This window comes from Amborella trichopoda, chromosome 2 (assembly GCF_054954075.1).
Source record: "Amborella trichopoda isolate Santa Cruz 75 chromosome 2, AtrichopodaSantaCruz75HAP2 v2.0, whole genome shotgun sequence".
Taxonomy (NCBI): domain Eukaryota; kingdom Viridiplantae; phylum Streptophyta; class Magnoliopsida; order Amborellales; family Amborellaceae; genus Amborella; species Amborella trichopoda.
The window spans coordinates 472,862-492,078 of NC_142337.1; the positions used below are offsets into that span (position 1 = coordinate 472,862).

Genomic DNA, 19,217 nt, shown 5'->3' on the forward strand with positions numbered 1-19,217 from the left:
GCAATATTAGAAATGTTTGTGATAGCCTTAAAATATATTTTCATATTTAGTTATAAAATCACGTAAATTTATAAAAAACTTTAAAATTGATTGTCAAAAATATATTAGATGATGCACTATTTCCAAAACTTAAAATCCATTTTTTTTTTTTTTTATGTCCATGCATCATTAGAGATAATCAATTTGAGGAAGGAATTTTTGAGATGGGCCCTAATTTGATTGTTTAGGGCCTGGGCTCTATATAAATATTTCCCATAAAAGGGAGGGGGAATTGGACTGTGGAAAGAGGCGAGAGATGAGGTGGGCTTCCTCGTTTATGTGGAGGCCTTAAAATGAAGCCATATGTGCACTCGATGCGGACCTTCTACACCTTCTTTCTTTTAAAAGCGAGAGTGAAAGGTAAATGGCGACGACGCCAGCACCATCAATGCACCATCTGACGAGGGCCATGGCTAGCGACGCGGCGGGCGCCGGCGCCCGGCGGATTCTCGTGTGCGGGGGCGGCGTGATTGGCATCTGCACCGCCTTTTTCCTTGCGAAGAAGGGTGCCTCTGTGGGCCTCGTAGAGAAGTCCGCCATTGCCTGTGCGGCTTCTGGAAAGGCCGGTGGCTTCCTTGCCCTCGACTGGTGTGACGGAAGCCCCCTTGGTCCCCTTGCTCGTGCAAGCTTTCGCCTCCATCAAACCCTGGCCCAAGAGCTTGATGGCCCTAGAGCCTATGGTTACCGCCCCCTCAACGCGCTGAGCCTCACTTTCAGCGAACAACCAAATGCTTACAAAGTGGTGGCGGGTGGCGTGTCTCCATGGATTGATGGCCCTGTCCGACGCCTATCCACTATTGGCACCCCTGAGACCACTGCCCAGGTTCACCCCAAGCTGTTCTCGGAGACGCTTCTGAGAGCGGCCAGAGACCGATATGGGGTGGAGGTGGTGATGGGGGAGGTTGAGAGTGTGGAGGTGGAGGGTGGGCGTGTTCGGGGAGTGCTGGTGGGTGGTGAGCTCCTCCCTGCGGATGCAGTCGTGTTGGCACTCGGTCCATGGTCGAATAGGCTTCCGCTCTTATCTTCCATTTTCCGGGTGTCAGGGGTGAAGGCGCATAGCATCGTCCTCGAGCCCCATGATCCCAAAGCCATCACACCGCATGCCTTGTTCCTTCGATACATAACTGCCCAGGGAGTGGAGATCGACCCCGAGGTGTACCCTAGACCTACTGGTAAGCTTCTGTCTCTTGTATGCCCTTTGATCTTGTTGGGACATACAACAATGTCGAGCTAGGAGCGAGCCACTCTGCCTATATATGTGTTTGTGTATGTGTACAATTTACTCATTGTATTTGTGGGTGGTGATGGTGGTGTTGCATAGGGGAAGTCTATGTTTGTGGGATGTCGGAAACAACAGAGGTACCGGATGATCCCCAACAAATCACGCCAAAGGAGGAGTCGGTGGCGATGTTGCACAGGGTGGCAGCTACAGTGTCAAGCCATCTGAGAGGGGCACAGGTGAAGGAAGAGCAGGCCTGCTTCTTGCCTTGTTCAGAGGACGGGCACCCCATCATAGGGAGGGTGCCCAATGTTGGGGGGGTGTATGTTGCCACTGCACACAGCTGTTGGGGCATACTCAATGGGCCGGCCACGGGTGCAGCCCTGGCTGAGTTGATCTTGGAGGGCAGGGCCTCCATTGTGGATTTGGAGCCCTTTAATCCTGGAAGGTTCATTTGATCATGCTTTCAACAGGGAAGACTACAGTCGTTGGAGCTTTCTGATGGCAAGTGTTTCAAGTAGCTCTTTGGTTGGGTGTTCTTGTGCTACATTTACACACAGGATAATGAGGGTGAAGCTGCATGGCTCAATAAGCAAGAGGACCCATGCCCCTACTGTCAATTTCTGCTTTTCTGTTCGTGTTTTCTCCTTTATCCTCCCATTTTAATCTTTCTTCAGTCCCTGATGTACATGTCTCCATTTGTATTTAATCTCTGAGAATAACTTAGATGCACACGCTTACACTCCATGAGTTGATGGTTAACTATAAAAAGGATTTGTCAAAAGAAAAGGAATACATTAAACAGTCATCCACTTCATGTTTATGGTTAATGGTCAAAAGAAAGAACATCATCAAACAGTTCTTAGTGTGTGTCTCTTCAAGGATCTCGCTCCTGTGCTCCCAGCAAGGGATCTTCAATAATCACGCTTTTAAAATTTTGGGATCGGGGTTGAAATTCTGATAACCGATAATTGCAAATACAGATAATAATCGTAATTTTAGAGCAAGATAATGCTTTCCCATATAAACATCAAACGGAGCTATTATAAAACTGGTGACGCAACAAATAACCAAAGTTCAATATTCCAGATACAACATTACTCTCCTCAACGTAGTATAGGGTGTCATGACCCTAACTTCCTTTTGCTTCCGAGTCAACGTCCTTCCCCTAATCCTGTTATCCTTAACATTTGCCAGCTTCCATGTGCAATGCCCAGACTCGGCATCGACTGAGTCAAATTGGACAATTTGTTTCTTGAGCTTCCCTTCTGATGATTCCTCATCCAAGTAGGTAATTCGCATGGGCATGTCTTTGAAGCGTTCTAGCTCTTGTGGCACCCTCAGTAGTCGCTCTGCTCCAGGAGAAGAGACCTACATAATTCAAAAGGAAAATTCTTCTTCAGGAGAATATTTGATTTTCTTAGAACATTCTGCCTCATTAGGAGAAGAGACCTACATAATTCAAAAGGAAAATTCTTCTTCAGGATAATATTTGATTTTCTACGAACATTCTGCCTCATTGAGCAAGCTCAATGACAGAGCTCTACACTTGAGCAATTGGAGTAACGTTTGAAGAGAGATTCCGGTTTGCCTTTTGATTAAACTTCGAAGAGTATAACAAACAAATATATGAAATAATCAGCAGAACTTTTGCTTTGGGTGCCAGTCCAATTTTGGGCAGCTGAAAAACAGAAAAGGATGAAACACTTGATTTAGGCCAAATCACAAATTTGAGCTGAAAAACAGAAAAGGATGAAACGCTTGATTTAGGCCTAATCGCAAACCAAATTTGTGTAAATTTTGAATTTAACCATATGAGAAAAGAAAGGCCCAAGAATGAAGCTTGGGCACGTACCAAAAATGGAGCCCTTTATAATAGTTCAAAATGCATTTTGAACAATATTCTTTTGGTAATTGCATGGAATACTAGGTCCAAAATTACCTCTAGAGCCAAATCCATTGGTATGTCTCCTTGTTCTCCAACTGCGTCAAGCCGTTTCTTATAAAGACAGCTGAATGTTTTAATCTCCTCCATGCTAGGACAACCATATCTGTTAATGGAGAAATCAATAAGATAAACACAATTGAAGTTGTCAGAAAGCTCCCAATTCACAGTGGGACATCCAAAGTGAATGCTGGAAACTTCAAGGATGCGCATTTAAAACTCCATAAACATTGACAGGGAAATTTCATCAGATATCACCAAATACATCCAAATACAACCAATCTATACATTGAGATAACTAAAATTTGTTGAGATACTCAAATTCATCAATAGGTTACTTTCATATTCATTCTTATTCGTATTCTGTGTTTTTGATACTGTGAATATCGCATTGAAGGAAAAGAGAGATTACAAAGATACAGAACAGCCCAGGAGCAGACGAAGTCACCGAGATTCTTATTGATATTCTTATGTCTTGGCGTTGTTTATTGTAGGTTTGGTCCCGTATATAATAAAGGAAGTGGACTCCACGTCCTTACAACCTACAAAACGCAACAAGCAGTTGTTTGGGAATGTGATCATACTTAACATAGAAAACAATCTAATTAGTCAATTAATTAAAACAAATTTACGCAAATGCAATTATAAAGGTCATCAGGGGATGAAAGGTTCATGTAAAAACATACTTAGGCTCCATTTGGATGAATGTACTGACGATAGGGGTTGTTTGGAAGTAAGTGGAACAGTTATTTTTTTGTCCTCAATAGTTGCGGTGTTTCGGCAGTATTTTCTTAATAAACAAGGGCCTTGCCCCTGAATATAGAGCAGACAAGCTACCCTGTTTTTCTCTTCTAAATGGGGAGAGAAAAGAATATCACTTATGCTTAATGAATGGTCCATCTAAACAGGCCTTAGTGGTTCTACATATTTGATAAGTGATGAAATACCTTTGGAGAGGTTGCAAGTCATAATAGAACCAGCAGATTGGAGTAGAAAGTCATAAAACACTTCAAAGGAACCACATGCCTGCAGAGCCGCATTGGTAAAGGACATATATCAAAGGGCTACTTTAGCAATCTATGCAATGAAGACATGTAGTAAGCACATGTGGAGGTCTATTTAACATCTATGTAATGAAAACAACATGCAGCATGCATGTATGGTGTATTTAAACCTAATTTTTTACGGTGGCACTCGGGAAGACCCTGGCCAAAGCAGGAACAAGATTCCTTGGGGATTATGCTCGTGCCATTCTCAAGGCCTTTGGAGTCCCTAACTCAACCAAAGCAGAAGCAAAGGCCCTTCTTGAGGGAATCAGAATTGCAATCAATCATCCATGGTTCCCCTTAAGTCTGGAAGATGCTTGTTTGAATGTAATCCAGTGGTCTAGCAAGTTGTTAAAAGTGCCTTGAGGAGTTAGACATTGTTGAGGAAGTTATTGATTCATGCGATCACCAAGTGGTCCTTTTTCGCCAAGTCAAAATCATTTTATAAGAGGGGCTGTAGGGACAACTAATTCGTTGGTGCCACATTGGGCCATAGGACCTCAAAACACATTTGATTGTTCACCTGCCCAAGAGAATGAGGCCTCGTGCCAGAGCCCATGTCGGCCACAACCTTTAAGAATAGAATTCCATTGCTAGAAACAAACAGAAGATAAAGTGCGCACAGACATGCACATAAATAGATTATATTCATAGATTCCTACATATATGTATCTGCACAGCACCAACCAGTGCCAGGGTATCCAATTGGAACACTTCTCATAAGAAGGTCTATGCAAAGACAACTTGCCCTTAATTAGATAGCTAGCCAATCAGACCAAGATGTGGAAACCCCAAGTTAGGTAATGGAATTCCAAGTCCCCTTAATTTGAAACCCTTCATTTAGAATGAAGAACAAAGCCTTACACTAACTATTCCCTTTCGAACATCACTCAGTTATAGAATCAAATTGAGCTGAGGCAAGAGCAGGGAAGTCATCCATAAACTAGCACGATAATTTGATGAAACGCTCTTATCATGGATCTCCAGCCTTAGCTGCTCAAGATCCCTTTTAAGGGTCTCAGAATAGGAACTATGACTGCAATTGAAAAACTTCGTGCATCACAAATACTGAACCCTATGAAAGTGCATCTTGGTCAGCTGCAACAGAAATCAGATAGAAGCACCTTAAGTCGACAAAAGACACCTCCATATTCTCTGTACAAAGGCAACCATAGGATACTCGTTACCAGGGGCACATGTACTGTTCAATATTGCCAAAGGCCAACAATCTCGCCTCCTAAATTACTGCTGTTGATTCTATTTGAAGTAAGAATTGTAAGCAATGGTGTTTCACTTCAATTTTAGTAGATGTTGTATTGATTATACACTATTTCAATCAACTTTCTAGTGAAAGTTTACTCAGCATCTCCTAAAAGGATTATGACAAGTATGCTTAGTTATGCATAAGGATGAAAGGTAAGTCGAGAACATACAATTTTCATACAATTGACAGCAAAACCATATTCAAAAGTGGGAAGATTGGACACATTTAGCAATCTTAAATGACAGATTTAGCAAACATTTGACCATAGAGCTCAGCCAAATGGATGCAGCACACAAATAATAAAGAATTGTGACATTAAAAGACTTGAGGTTATTGCCTGTTATGAACAAAGAAAACATGCTCATGCTAGGAAGATTCTACAATATTGCAATATTAAACAACACAACGTAGTCAAATGCAAACAAGGCACAACATTCTGAAGACTTCTAATGCAGAACTGTGAATCACCAAGTAGCTAATTCTGGCCACATAAGCAGTGTACTAAGATACCAAGTAACAAACAAGACTACAGGCCTCATTTTGAATCGAATGAGCCACAACATTCATAAATAGGAGTTTAATATTGACCAAACTTGTTCACAAGTCTCTTGATCCTAAATGGTGGGTAACTTAATGAAAATTAGTACAGCAATTTCACCCCAAATGACTCCCCATATTTTTCTTTGCATGGCTATTAGGATGTTACCAGAACAGTTGTACATCATGTGATACCGAAATATGCATACTTAACTCATGTTATTTACGATAAGTAGCATCTAAAAAGATCGATTCTATCTAAACAAATCATACGCACAAAGGACCAGTGTGTGAGAAAGGCATACTTATTGGAAAGTCTGTCCAAACGCACATATATGTATCCACGATGAGAGGCCTTGAATGCAAAAAGTTTCAATTCATCTCTGAATTGAAGTAGAACTTCATGTGCCAGTGATAAAACTCTCTCACCCCACGGCAAGTCTCTCAGCACAATGCCTCCACCATCCCCACCATCATCCATCTAGTCAGAAAGTAATAATAGTGAAGAAGAAGAAAATTTCATCAACCTGGACATATGTTTCAGAACCAGGACACAGGTCAGGACTCGCTAGGTTCCCGAGCCTGAATCAACCAGTTCGACTTGGCCAAGTCAGATCAAGATTCACCCAAGTCTGTATAAATAAATGGACAATCTAAAATTAGGTGACAACACGACTATAGGAAGTGTCATGGTCCAGATCCAAGACTCACCAAGTTGGCTCAGTGATTCTTTAAATGCTGACCAGGATAACACATGATATGGGTCAATTTACGACAGGCCACTATTATGATTGAACGCCATTGCCCAACGGGCGTAGACCCTTCCATGACATGATTGTCGTTGATAGTTAGTGGGACCCACCAGAGCAGGATGCGTGGGTCGCGGGCCTATCTGCCTTTGGGCCATCATCGCATAAGACAGTCGACCCCAATAATGGACCATGGTTTTCCATCATAACCCATTGACCTGTCATATGCTCCCCCCCTCTGATTTATATCGAATTCTTGGTGGACAGCAAAGACAAGGAGTTCATACCTCAGGCTCAACCTCCTCCTCTTCTTCCCAACCATCATTCTCTCTTTCCTCAGTCAAATCAGTGTCTCTGTCTTTCTCAGTGAAACCAATCTCACCTTCCTCTTTCTCGATGAAATCTGTAATTTATGATGAGTTTAGAACGAATTAAAAGCCTGTGAAACCATCCTCATTGTAAAGAAAACAACAACTACTAAATCAGCGGTGCAATAAGTTGACTTCTGAAGTATGCATCAATGAGAGAGCCACAACAGTAAAAACCAGCAGACATCCAATAAAGCTATATCACGACTACTGTATATATAGAGCTATCTAAATGTATACTCAAGGGCGCGGATGCAACGTAAGGTACAAAGTTTTGATCAAGAACTAGATTCTCGCACATGAAAGTGAAAATTTGGACGGAATTTGGCCCTTTGGGCTGAATTTATTTCAGATAGATTGGAGAACAACAAAATCCATAATCCGTGTGCAATGATGGAACATAATTCAATCCTAAAAAGGGACCGAAATAGAGGGATAAAGTTTATCTGAATTTTTAGGGATTCCCAGTTACAGTTCAAAATTTGGCTGCATTTCAAAGAAAAATGATTTCTCAAGATGTCAAGGAAAACCCACTCCAAACTTCTGCAGGAATAAACAGGCAAACACGCACTTGTAAACCCTAAGCCCCTCTCAACCAAACCCCCCCCCCGAAATTCTACCACAGGCCGAACTAATGCAGAATGCATTAAAAAGAGAGAGAAACGAAAACTCGAGAAACTGCAAAATATAAATAGATGATAACCACGCATACCATCATGACGAGGAAGTCGCAGAGATTGAATTTGCAAAGAAGAATATCTCCTAATTATTTGCCCATTGCCATCCTCACTCAGCCATGTCAACGGTGACGATGCCGACAAGCAGCTATGATGGCCTGTGCTCTGTGATTGCTTCTCCGGTCTCACTCTTGTCAACTGGGATGATGCAATGTGATTATCATTCCTATTCATCAAATTATATGAGAAGGATGGCAAAGAGGAAAGCAATCTCCTCCTCCTCCTGCTAAACCTAACGAGGAAGAGTGAAGAAGAAGACATGATTTTTGCAGCTGAAACCCTAATGGATGGATCACTATCGTGTTTGTGAGGAGGACTGGAATCAGTGTCTCGCTTTCATTTTCCCGCCACCTAGCTTCTTTATATCTGACAACTTTACTTTTACGTCTAAATTCCGTCGAGCGCGTATACTACGCTCCCGCGCGAGCATAGTATGCATACACTCTTCATTCAAAATACCTATTTAGGATTCTTTCCTATCGGGCCGGGCCGCAAGAAAGAACAGCAGAGATTCAAAAAATGTAGGGTTGGCGCTGAATCGTCTGATCTCATATGAGAATTGGCCTATTCACTCTTTTTTCATATGTTTTTTTTGTTGTTTTATTGGTTTTTTTGCTCATTAAAATGGCGATTCAAACTGCCGATTCATCGATCAGAACTGGATTTTGGGGTACCCGATCCAGCTCACAAATATTTTTTTAATATTACTAAAAGAAAGTAAAGCTCCATCTCAAAACCACATCTGTAAAACACTTTGAGGATGAAAAATATCTAAAATCGGTATCTACCACCGATTATTAAACTTTTTGTTGAAAATAATGTAAAGATCCACAATATGTGAATAATTGAAGCATACTTGGAAATAGACTATCTAGATCATGTATTACAATATCTATGACTTTTAAGGCTTGAAATCAATGGTTTAAAAAACGGATCGGTGACTCGGATCGGGCTTCCAAAAAACCGATCCGGATCGGCGAATCGGCGATCCGGATCGGAAATCGGGTGAATCGGTCAGAATAAAGCTTAAAAAAAATTCGAAAAAATTATTAAAATTCATTATAAATATTGTTTTTTAGGAATTCAATAAAAAATGAGGGTACTCTATTAAGAATTTTCATGTTTTTGAATGAATATACGAATATTGATATGTTCTTTCCCTGCATGAACCGCCATTCAGCATTTAATTTACAGTATTTCGTGCTCATCCCTACACTGTTGCTGTTGGGACTCGATATGTGAATAATATGGCTGGGATAGGGTGGCCTCAGAATCATCATCTCTCTCGTTTTCTCCTTGAATAATATGGATTAAAACAAAATAAAAACAAATTTTCAAAAAAATCGATCATGGATTAAAAAAAAAATCACAAATTTTAAAAAAATTCTTTCATGGATTACAAAAAAAAATTCGATCATGGATTAAACAAAAAAAATCACAAATTTTCAAAAAATTCAATCATAGATTACATAAAATTCGATCATGGATTACATAAAATTCGATCATGGATTACATAAAATTCGATCATGGATTACAAAAAAAAACAAACAAAAAAAACAAACAAAAAAAAACAAAAAATTCAATCGTGGATTACAAAAAAAGAAAAAAATAGTTCGATCATGGATTACAAAAAATTCAATCATGAATTACAAAAAACTCTATCATGGGTTACAAAAAAAGCAAAAAACAAAAAATTCAATCATGGATTACAATAAAAAAAACAAACATTTCGATCATGGATTAAAAAAAAAAAACAAACATTTCGATCATGTATTACAAAACATTCGATCATGGATTACAAAAAATTCTATCATGGGTTACAAAAAAAAAAAAAAAAACAAAAAAATCGATCATGGATTACAAGAAAAGAAAACAAACATTTCGATCATGGATTACAAAAAATTCTATTATGGGTTACAAAAAACCAAAAAATTCGATCATGGATTACAAAAAAACAAAAACAATTCGATCATGGATTACAAAAAAATCGATCAAGTATTACAAAAAAATTTATCATGGATTACAAAACAAAAAAAAAAAAAATCCGTACGGAATCGCCGATTCACTGTTCGGACTCGCCGATTCCGTACAGTGAATCGGCGATTCACTGTACAGAATCGTCCGGTTCTCTCTAGAACCGGACGATTTCCGATTTTATGGGCGATCTGGTCCCTTTTCACTATTTCCGAGTCGAACCGGGCGAGTCCGGTTCGACTCGGCGTTTTTTAAAACGCTGCTTGAAATACTAAATTTTTTTTCATGACCGTATTGTTTAAGATTGAGATGATTGATTTTAAGGTTTTCTGACGCCGGAATTGCAATTTTTGGTGAGTTTTGAAATAATGCTTTTGTTTTTTTTAATATGACGAGCTTTATTTAAACTTTTCTTATTTAAATATTCAACCTTTCAATAATTATTAACTATTATCATTTATTTCGACCATAAAGTAAAAATAGCTCTTTTAAAAGAAAAAATGGGATTGTCTGCAAAAAGACAATTTATTTTTGGGTTCAATTTGTATAGAGCCAGGGCTCTAAACAACCAAAGTAGAGCACACATTCAAATAGTATCGAGAAATGTGGTTTCAATACTGAAAATCTTTGTGATAGCGTTAAAATATATCTTTATTTCTAATCATAAAATATAAAGCATAAAAAATAATGTAGATCAAACAGATATATAAAAACTTGAAAATCTTGAAAATTGACGGTTCAAAATGGGTTACGAGATGCACTATTTTCAAAGCTTTAAATCAATTTTTTTCTCATGTCTATGCATCTTGATGTTGAGATGATCAATTCGAGGATATTGGGTGCGGTTTGTATAGAGCCTAGGCTCTAAACAATCAAATTAGAGCCTAACCCAAATAGTATCGAGAAATGTACTTTCCACATTGGAAATTTTTGTGATAGCCTTAAAATATATTTTCATCTTTATTTATAAAGTTTAGAGCTTCATAAATAGTGTAGATCGACATATCTATGAAAACTTGAAAATTGATGATCAAAAAATGCATTACAAAATACATTATTTCTAAAACTTGAAATCCATTTTTTTCTCATGTCAATGCATTTTGATGCCTCGAGATGATCAATTTGAGGATATTCGGGCATCAAAACAATCTCTTCTAGTTAAATTTTTGTGGTACGCTCTAATTTGATTGTTTGGAGCTTCGGCTATATATAAATCCTTCTCGCGGATATTTGAGCATAAAAAAAACCTCTTCTAGTTAAATTTTTAAGGTAGGCTATAATTTAATTGTTTAGAGCCTCGTATCTATAGAAACCTTCTCCTTTATTTTTTTTGAACATGGAGGTCGCAATCATTCTCGCTCATTAGATGTCAAATTGGATATTTTTTTAGCTTCAAATCCTATTTTTGATGTTGGAAAATTGATTTTAGATCGATGATAGAGATTTCCTAAAAGTGATTTTGGGACAAGGATTTCAAATGAGGGACTTATAGAAGGGTGCAGTTTGCATACAGACGCATCGATGGGTGTAGAGGTAATGTGCACCTTCAATTTTTATCATGGTATATAATTTTGATGTAAAATGCTTTTAAGATTATCTCAAAATATATTTTTATATCTAATTATAAAATTTTAAATTTAAAAATTGGTTAAAATCAAGTAGATCTATAAACATATGATAATATTGAAAATGGACGGTATAGATAATATGTTGTAAAATACACTATTTATGAGATGATTAACCAAAGAGTTTTTCAATATTAAAACTACATTTTTCCCCTGGATTTTTGAGAGGCATCCTAGTTCTACAGTATAAGGTAGCATCCTTATATAAACTTTTTCCCTTATAGGAACTTCATCCAAAAGACGGAGCTAAAACGGTCTAAATAAAAACTGCCTATTTAATTTATGCGACATGTTAACTCCTTATCGGGATCAACGTTATTGAAGCAGAAAGCAATTAATCATCGTGCATAAAAAATATGCATGACAACGGTGGTTAAAAGCACGTGGATAAGAGCGACAGGTTGTATAAAAGAAGGCGCCAATTCCACTCATCGCCTGCAGATTTGGTGTGCCGTGACTGCAAAAAATGGCAATTCCAGTGAGGAGGTCTCTTTAGAAACTGCCCATGATTTACTGTGCGCCAAATTGATTAGGTCTGTGCATATTTCCGATATTATAGATCAGTAGATTACAGACGAGGAAACATGGCGTTTTCGAAGGTGAAGGTTCTTAGCACTTTTCTTAACTGGAGCCTTCAATCACCCAAACCCCACTGCCTTAGATTTTTCTCCAGTTTCATCCAACCTCAGTTGCAGGTACTCTCTCATTTCTCAATTTTCTAAAGGTAAATAAGGTCTGAAATGTTTAAATCTCTCACTGTTCCTGGCTCATACATTTCCCTTATGTTTAATTCCATGATTGAAGCTGCTTAGGGCTTTCAGGGTTTGTTTGATGTAAGTTTTTCCCTCCCCCCCCTTTTTCTTTGGCGTGGCAGAGAGTTGGATTTATTGGGCTTGGAAACATGGGGTCACGTATGGTGAATAATCTTATCAACGCAGGATATGAAGTCTCTGTTCATGACGTGTAATTTATTCAAACCAATTCAAGTTTGATTGCCGCTTTCAGATTATCGAATTACTCGATATTGAATCATATATTTTATATATACTACGCAATTGACTAATCCTTTTATTTGTGTTATGTGTCACTTGATTGATGAATTATTTCTTCACCACACCTGATGAAATATTGATGATATTTTACTTGATCGATGAAATAGAAATTAATTTCCACAAATAAATGCGTCCTTGAACAAAATTTTAGAAATTAATTTCCACAAAGAAATGCGTCCCTGAACAAAATTTTAGGTAGTAGGTCATGCCATCCAAAGTAAAGAGTTCTATTACCTGTTGCCCCTAGTCAAGAAAAAATTCAAATTTAGGTAGCTGTGCTTATTTATTTGTAAAATGGGATCAACTCTTCCCTCATCAACAGTAATCTTGAAAGCTCCTCAACATCCCACCTCTTCCACTATGACTTTTTTTACTAAATGCAATTGATTTGTGTAAACTAAAGTCCAGACAGTTTTTTTTCCCACTAATCTACGAATTGACACAGAACCTGTGTTGCCCAGACATGCATGCAGTTGTCCGAATCCGATGTGTGTCTAGGTATCCAATACCTCGGCCTACAATGGCAGTACGACAAGACATATTTGTATGGTTATTACTTTATAATAAAATAATGGATGTTAGATCTGTATATGACAAATACTTCAAATGTGTTACCCTTAGATGTGATTGGCACAGCTGTCTTCAGCACAAACTTGGCACATGTCATCTTCGGTTCAAACCACACCCTTGTGCCCCATACTTTAGATTAATAATCTTGCATCTTGAAGGGTCAACACATGATTCTGTAGCAAGAATGAAGTATCTGGGTAATGTAGATTTCAACTGTTTAGGGGTGCTTTTCACTTTGCTGTAAGTTGTGTTCCATCTATTTTATGCTATTTTTCATAGACTTCAATGACATCTTGTTGCAGCATCTTTAAGTTCTATTGCTGGTAGTCTCTGCTATAAAATGCTCATTAATTAGTGGATATCTGTTCCAATTTTCTAGGAATACTTGCTAGAATATCAAAGATGTTTCGTTTGCTTTGACCCTTTTTTTTCTTGAATAGTTGACTTGGATTGCTTAATCTTGAATTAATGCATTAGAAAAGTATGTAGCATTGTATAGTTAATGTCAACATTTGGATTGGGAGATATGAATTTTAGAGTTGGTGGTGCGGTTTCAGCAATTCTGATGCAATAGAGAAATTTTCCAAGAAGGGAATTCATGCTAGAGAAACACCATTCGAAATTGCTGAGTCAAGTGATGTTATAGTGACTATGCTACCTTCCTCATCTAGTGTAAGATCTCATGACCCTTCAAATAGATCGTGCAACAATGGCCGTGTTTGACCATTTTCCTGTATTTTTCTGTACTCATTATGTTAATATGACAAGCTGTGAGTGTTAGCATTGATTTAAGGATCTAGGACTGCTGCTTACCTTTGTGACGGTGCTTCATACTTGGATTTTCTTATCAATGCTACCACGAGGATCTTAGTTAACGATCAAATGTTCCTTATAATTTCTATATAATGGCAAATACCCAGCATGATCACTAAATCTATTGTTTTCATTTGTCAAATCTGTACTTGAAAAAGTTAGCCATGCTCCCTTTCATGCTAAAAGTTTATGAATGTAGCAGAGAACAATTGATTGTCCTAAAATCAAGGATTTTATTTTTCACTTTTGTCAGTAAACTTGATTCTGCAGATCGAAAGGCTTGCAGTTGGAGCTGTGGTTCACCATTGCAATATTTTGTTATTATTTTTTGTGCTATTATACCTTGTTTCTTCCCTGGAGCAATTTAATGTTCTTGATGCCTGTGCAGGTGTTGGATGTATATACCGGACCAAATGGTTTGCTTCATGGTGGAACACTCTTGAGGCCATGGTTACTGATAGATTCTTCGACTATTGATCCACAAACTTCTAGAAGGATTGCTGCAATTATTTCCAAACATACGTTGAAAGAGAAAAAAGGTTTGTAGAAATGAAATTTGAGTTAATTTTCCTTTCATTCTTTTTTTTTCTTTTTTTCTATTTTTCTTTTCCTGACTATAATGGACATGAAACTATTGTACATTCAATTTGGCCATTTTATTACAAGAACATCACAACAATGATAATGTCAAGATTCCATTGATAACACATGTGAAGTGAAAGAGTTCTGCTGCTAATAATAATGAATATTTACTTGTAACTTGAGATGGAATGAGCATATTACCTTCTAAAATTTTGGTTTCTAAAATATATTTTCCCTGTTTCATTCTTTCTCGTGTGTGTATGTGTGTGTGTGCGTGCATGCGTGTGTGTGTGTGGGGTTAGCCGGTTGGGTGGGGATGGTGGTGGTTTGGAGATGTTTGTAAGTCAGCTTGGTTTATACAATAGAGGTTTGAACCCAACCCAAGATCTCTCACTGCAAAGCATTTGTCTCACTATTAAGCGCTTTCATTGGAAATATTGCTTCATATCTGGAAGCAGGTTCATACAACTTAATTAGTTGCCTCTTCAATATTTCCTTATGGGAATTGGAACTTTCTGAGCTTGTTATGAAATGAAATATAATTCGCTACATGGCTACTGCTAACAATATGTACCTTTAAACTGAAAAATAAAAAATAAAAACATTTTATGCCTTTGGGTATTTTACTCAGGCACAGTTCCGGTTAGTGTTGCTCAACTTATTCTTCTGCGGTTTTGACTATTTTAATATTAACCTCATAATTCTTTGTCTCTTTCATGCAGATAAATTAGTGCTCTTCAATTATTTTACATAGGTGTATGCCAGTCTGAATTTGTGGGTCGTCCCCATGTATTGATAAAAGATGTTTTATCTAGGTTCTCTAGATGTCCCCATGATGCTGGATGCTCCTGTCTCTGGAGGAGTTGTTGGTGCAGAAGCCGGAAACCTGACTTTTATGGTATGTTCATTTCATTGAATTTAAGTCAATTGATCTAGTTCTCATTCAGAATCAGCAAAATAGCTTTGTTAATTCCACACAGAAATGTTGAAATAACCCATATCTCTTTGGTCATTGGATGGTTCTAGTCACACATTTTTCCTAGAAAAGGTGGAAAATATAATTATTCGGAGAACTTTGGACCAAATTTCATAAAGGTTTAGATATGATAGCCTTAGACAAAAACAGTTTGGGGTCCCTTGTTTTGTTGATAATTGTTTGAGCTTAAGATATAGTTGCAACTGAATTAATTATTCAGATAATGACCAAGCAGTGCTTTCCCTTTTAATGGATGTATTTATTAATAATAATAATTTTTTTTAAAAAAGGGGCTTTAGTTGTATTGTGACCTATGAGCTTCCTGAAATACAGAAATCTTCTATATATAGGTTGGTGGTCCAGAGGAGGCTTACTTGGCTGCAAAGCCACTGTTTCTTGCAATGGGGAAACATACAATCTATTGCGGTGGAAGTGGTACTGGGTCCGTAAGTTTAGCTTCCTCTCCTTTCAGTGCTTTTCTTGTTTTGCGAAATAGTCCCTACAAAAACAATTCTTGGAGTCAGACTTCTTAATTCAGTGATTGTGGAGTTGTCCTTTCAATTAGATGGGGATGGCATGGTAGTTGATTCTTAGCACTATCTTTAATTCCATTGTAGTGGACAAAATAAAATCACATTCACATGCCTGTTTTGTTCTTTTAGATGCTGTTGTGTATGTGTTCTTGTTCAAACCAGTATGTTCTCTGTTACATCTTGGAGTCATCCCATACCTTGCATGGCCCTTGTATTCAGGCAGCAAAGATCTGCAATAATCTGGCATTGGCTATAAGCATGATTGGGGTCTCAGAAGCTTTTGCTCTTGGTCAATCGCTAGGAATTACAGCGAACACCCTGACAAAAATATTCAATTCCTCATCCGCCCGGTGTTGGAGTAGGTTTGGCCATGATTTCCCTTGCTTAATTTTTAACTAGGGATGTTTAGAAACATTTTCTCTGCCGAGTTACAAAAAAAGGAAGGCATACAATAATCCAATGAAGTGTGACATATGTGGTACTCCAAAGAGCCTTCATCATTTTCTTGGATGATGAACGCATAGATCAACTGTAGTGGGGACCACGTAGATATTCATCCAGGTCCAGTTAGCCCTCACTCATTGGATTTTGGAATCCTTTCCAATAAAGAAAAGAAGCATGTGCGTGTGTGTGTGCTTATATACTTTCTTGTTTGCTAAGCCTATGTGGCGGTTTTGCAATCACTTAAGATATTTACATATGATGCCTATGTTTTATCAAAATGTGACAGTGACAGTTATAACCCTGTTCCTGGAGTAATGGATGGTGTGCCTTCTTCAAAGAATTATGATGGGGGTTTTTCATGCAAGCTTATGGTATACTACCTCAGTTGCAGTTTCTTCTAATCATTTTTTTTCTTTTGGGAAATTTATCGAAAATATCCAACAGATGAACTATTTAACATCTCACCCATTTCTTCTGAATTGTTATGTTAGTTATATTTTAGGAATATTTTGATGATTGGTTGAATTGTTAAATATTTGATACTTCGGGTGTGGTGTGATGAATTTCCCTTTTATTTCTTAATTAATTAAGTGATCTCATTCAATGACAAAGTCCTACCATGTTTACTCTGCATATTTGTTTCTCTAATAGATTTGGAGCTACCAGATGCAGTTGAGATGAGCATACTCTTCATTGCATTACTTTTAATCTTCAATTTGAAGCAGCTTGATGACATAATGACTTGTCTGGCTTGCATTCTTTATGCATTTTACAATCTTGTGTTTGATGTATATACAGGTTACCGAAATGTCTCTGTAATATATACCGTACGGACAAAATAAAAAATAAATGAGAGATGAAAAAATCCAGTGCACACACATGCGCAAGCATTGGGAGAGAGAGAGAGAGAGAGAGAGAGAGAGAGAGAGAGAGAGAAAAAGAGAGAGAGAGGAGTTTATTAATGTTTAAGTGTGTTGGCATGTTATGTCGGATAATTTTATGGTAAATTTGGGGAGACTGGTAGAAACAGAAAGAAAATGTATGGGTAGTGTAGGCTGAACCTCGAAAAGCATTTTCCTCTTGCAGGTTGTACTTGTAACATGATGCACATTATTCCTATAAAAAAAAAGGAAGGTCATTTTTAAGGGCAGTGTATAAGCATTGGTAAAGCATATTTCCTAGAGAATGGAGTTGGGATCGTGGTGGTAGCACCACTAGTGCCTCAGCCCTAGTTAAGGTTTAGGCTTTCATTCTCACCTAAGACATTCAAAAACCACTAACGATTTAAAAAAACATGGTAGGGGCTCGTCATCCCTACTGAATTACCCAAAAAAAAAAAAGCATATTTCCTACAGTTTTGGCACACAAATTCCCCAAAAAGTAGCCTCCTCATAAATCAAGTACTGGCAAGATATTTTTTTGAATTTTGAAATTTTGTTTGAAAGCAAATATAACCATAAGAACTTAAGACTTAAAATTGAAGGCCTCAGAAATATCTCATTGAGAACCATCCCATGATTCTGCTGGCACTTTCTGTAAATTCTAAAGAAGAAACTGTGGGCTGGTTTGTTTGGTCCTTCCATTTGACATTCTCTTCTTGAAAATTGTTCTCTTCTTGAAAATTGAGGTATTAAGACTATGATAATGTTACAGGCTAAAGACTTGGGGCTCGCCGCAGCAGCAGCTGAGGACATGCGTCTCAATTGTCCTTGGACTCGTCAAGCTCTACTTACGTAAGCTTTTGTTGACCTTTATATGAAAATAATCACAAGAACCAAAACTCCTTAACAGTAAAATAGCTTAATTTGTGGTTTATTCTGGCTTGTACACACACTTCTAGTTTCAATGCTAATTGATATGTTTCCAAGAAATGTCTTTAAAAGATTCATGCAAGATCGCGTATGGCGCACTCTCACAGGATCATGCTACTTTAGGATCACCAAAGGAGTGTATTAAGAAAAGGAAGATTTTGAGATTTAAATACTTAAATCTGAGTGTCCAATTTGTCGACAACCATTCTTTAATCTTAAGATTTTATTTTTATCAGGCACAAGAAAGTGAATATATTCTCTCTTTGTTCCTACTCTCTAAAATCATCCCCTTTATCGTACTGTTGAGACTCGCCATCCACTAAATTGAAAATTTTCGTGCAAAACTATACATTGCTATTGTGGTGGACACATGTACATATGATCCCCACCCTCCAAAACCATACTCCCAACCCCCCTCCTCCTTCACATGTGGAGCATCTGCCCTGCCTTCCCATAGGTTATGTGGGGACTAGGGAGTTTCTCTCTTTTCCTAAGGTAAGAAGGGGTCCAATTCCAATTCGCTTGGGTTTACTTGAGCACACAATTTGACTCGGCTGTATCCAACAAAACAATTTAAAAAAGAGAAGAAAAAAATAAAAAATTAGAGCACATAGAGATTAAATGATATGTTTCTGACATATCAAACAAATGATCTGGGGATTTTTTGGCCTTGGAATTGCCAACCTTCCGATCTGATTTGAGTTAGGCGATTCTCTTATGTCTTTGACAGGTATTCAGAGCTATGCAAAGCAGGACATGAAGCAAAAGACTTCTCGTGCGTATTTCGCCACTATTATTCTGGTCATGACGAGAATTTGTAGTCTTTTTATCACTATGTTGAGGGCTAGTTTGAATGACATTTAATTTTATCTAAAATAGACTATCTTATCTGAAATCAGTATCTCTAAATAATATTATTACATTAGATGTTTA

The 19,217-nt window shown here is 37.8% G+C and overlaps 3 protein-coding genes across 42 annotated transcripts; 2 read left to right on the forward strand and 1 right to left on the reverse strand.

The window, feature by feature from the left end:
* The first annotated feature begins 403 nt into the window (after window positions 1-403).
* LOC18427317 (FAD-dependent oxidoreductase family protein) lies at window positions 404-2,003 on the forward strand. Its single transcript, XM_006836370.4, has 2 exons — window positions 404-1,211; window positions 1,361-2,003. The coding sequence occupies exons 1-2, from the start codon at window positions 404-406 to the stop codon at window positions 1,714-1,716; spliced, it is 1,164 nt and encodes a 387-aa protein (XP_006836433.3). The 3' UTR covers window positions 1,717-2,003.
* Window positions 2,004-2,185: 182 nt separating this feature from the next.
* Window positions 2,186-8,444, reverse strand: LOC18427316 (uncharacterized). Of its 8 annotated transcripts, XR_016048401.1 has the most exons (7): window positions 7,880-8,444; window positions 7,087-7,202; window positions 6,356-6,531; window positions 4,151-4,229; window positions 3,652-3,745; window positions 3,201-3,309; window positions 2,921-2,939 (listed from the first exon to the last, which is right to left on the reverse strand). XR_016048401.1 is itself a non-coding variant. In XM_006836369.4 (5 exons), the coding sequence occupies exons 1-5, from the start codon at window positions 8,163-8,165 to the stop codon at window positions 2,336-2,338; spliced, it is 981 nt and encodes a 326-aa protein (XP_006836432.1). In that variant the 5' UTR covers window positions 8,166-8,444; the 3' UTR covers window positions 2,186-2,335. The 8 variants fall into 8 exon arrangements, 3 of the variants coding, with proteins under 3 accessions (XP_006836432.1, XP_088712932.1, XP_088712925.1); XR_002279765.2 differs by lacking the exons at window positions 3,652-3,745; window positions 4,151-4,229 and adding an exon at window positions 2,186-2,629 and having other exon boundaries at window positions 2,715-2,939; XR_002279766.2 differs by lacking the exons at window positions 3,652-3,745; window positions 4,151-4,229 and adding an exon at window positions 2,186-2,652 and having other exon boundaries at window positions 2,715-2,939.
* A 3,527-nt stretch (window positions 8,445-11,971) lies between these two features.
* On the forward strand, window positions 11,972-19,179 carry LOC18427315 (6-phosphogluconate dehydrogenase family protein). Of its 33 annotated transcripts, none has more exons than XR_016048430.1 (11): window positions 11,972-12,198; window positions 12,378-12,466; window positions 13,683-13,797; window positions 14,209-14,235; window positions 14,327-14,477; window positions 15,336-15,418; window positions 15,830-15,942; window positions 16,249-16,391; window positions 16,760-16,844; window positions 18,127-18,206; window positions 19,015-19,179. XR_016048430.1 is itself a non-coding variant. In XM_088856817.1 (11 exons), the coding sequence occupies exons 1-11, from the start codon at window positions 12,088-12,090 to the stop codon at window positions 19,103-19,105; spliced, it is 1,071 nt and encodes a 356-aa protein (XP_088712943.1). In that variant the 5' UTR covers window positions 11,972-12,087; the 3' UTR covers window positions 19,106-19,179. The 33 variants fall into 33 exon arrangements, 15 of the variants coding, with proteins under 15 accessions (XP_088712943.1, XP_088712948.1, XP_088712954.1 ...); XR_016048431.1 differs by having other exon boundaries at window positions 16,249-16,387; XR_016048439.1 differs by having other exon boundaries at window positions 15,830-15,938.
* Window positions 19,180-19,217: the final 38 nt, after the last annotated feature.

Coding starts and splice junctions, on each gene's coding strand:
- LOC18427317 (XM_006836370.4), top strand. CDS start 404: ATGGCGACGACGCCAGCACCATCAATGCACCATCTGACGAGGGCCATG. Junction 1,212..1,360: donor GGTGTACCCTAGACCTACTG/GTAAGCTTCTGT, acceptor GGTGTTGCATAG/GGGAAGTCTATGTTTGTGGG.
- LOC18427316 (XM_006836369.4), bottom strand. CDS start 8,165: ATGTCTTCTTCTTCACTCTTCCTCGTTAGGTTTAGCAGGAGGAGGAGG. Junction 7,203..7,879: donor GCGACTTCCTCGTCATGATG/GTATGCGTGGTT, acceptor CATAAATTACAG/ATTTCATCGAGAAAGAGGAA. Junction 6,532..7,086: donor AGGAGGAGGTTGAGCCTGAG/GTATGAACTCCT, acceptor CTTTCTGACTAG/ATGGATGATGGTGGGGATGG.
- LOC18427315 (XM_088856817.1), top strand. CDS start 12,088: ATGGCGTTTTCGAAGGTGAAGGTTCTTAGCACTTTTCTTAACTGGAGC. Junction 14,236..14,326: donor GGCTTGCAGTTGGAGCTGTG/GTTCACCATTGC, acceptor ATGCCTGTGCAG/GTGTTGGATGTATATACCGG. Junction 18,207..19,014: donor ACTCGTCAAGCTCTACTTAC/GTAAGCTTTTGT, acceptor TGTCTTTGACAG/GTATTCAGAGCTATGCAAAG.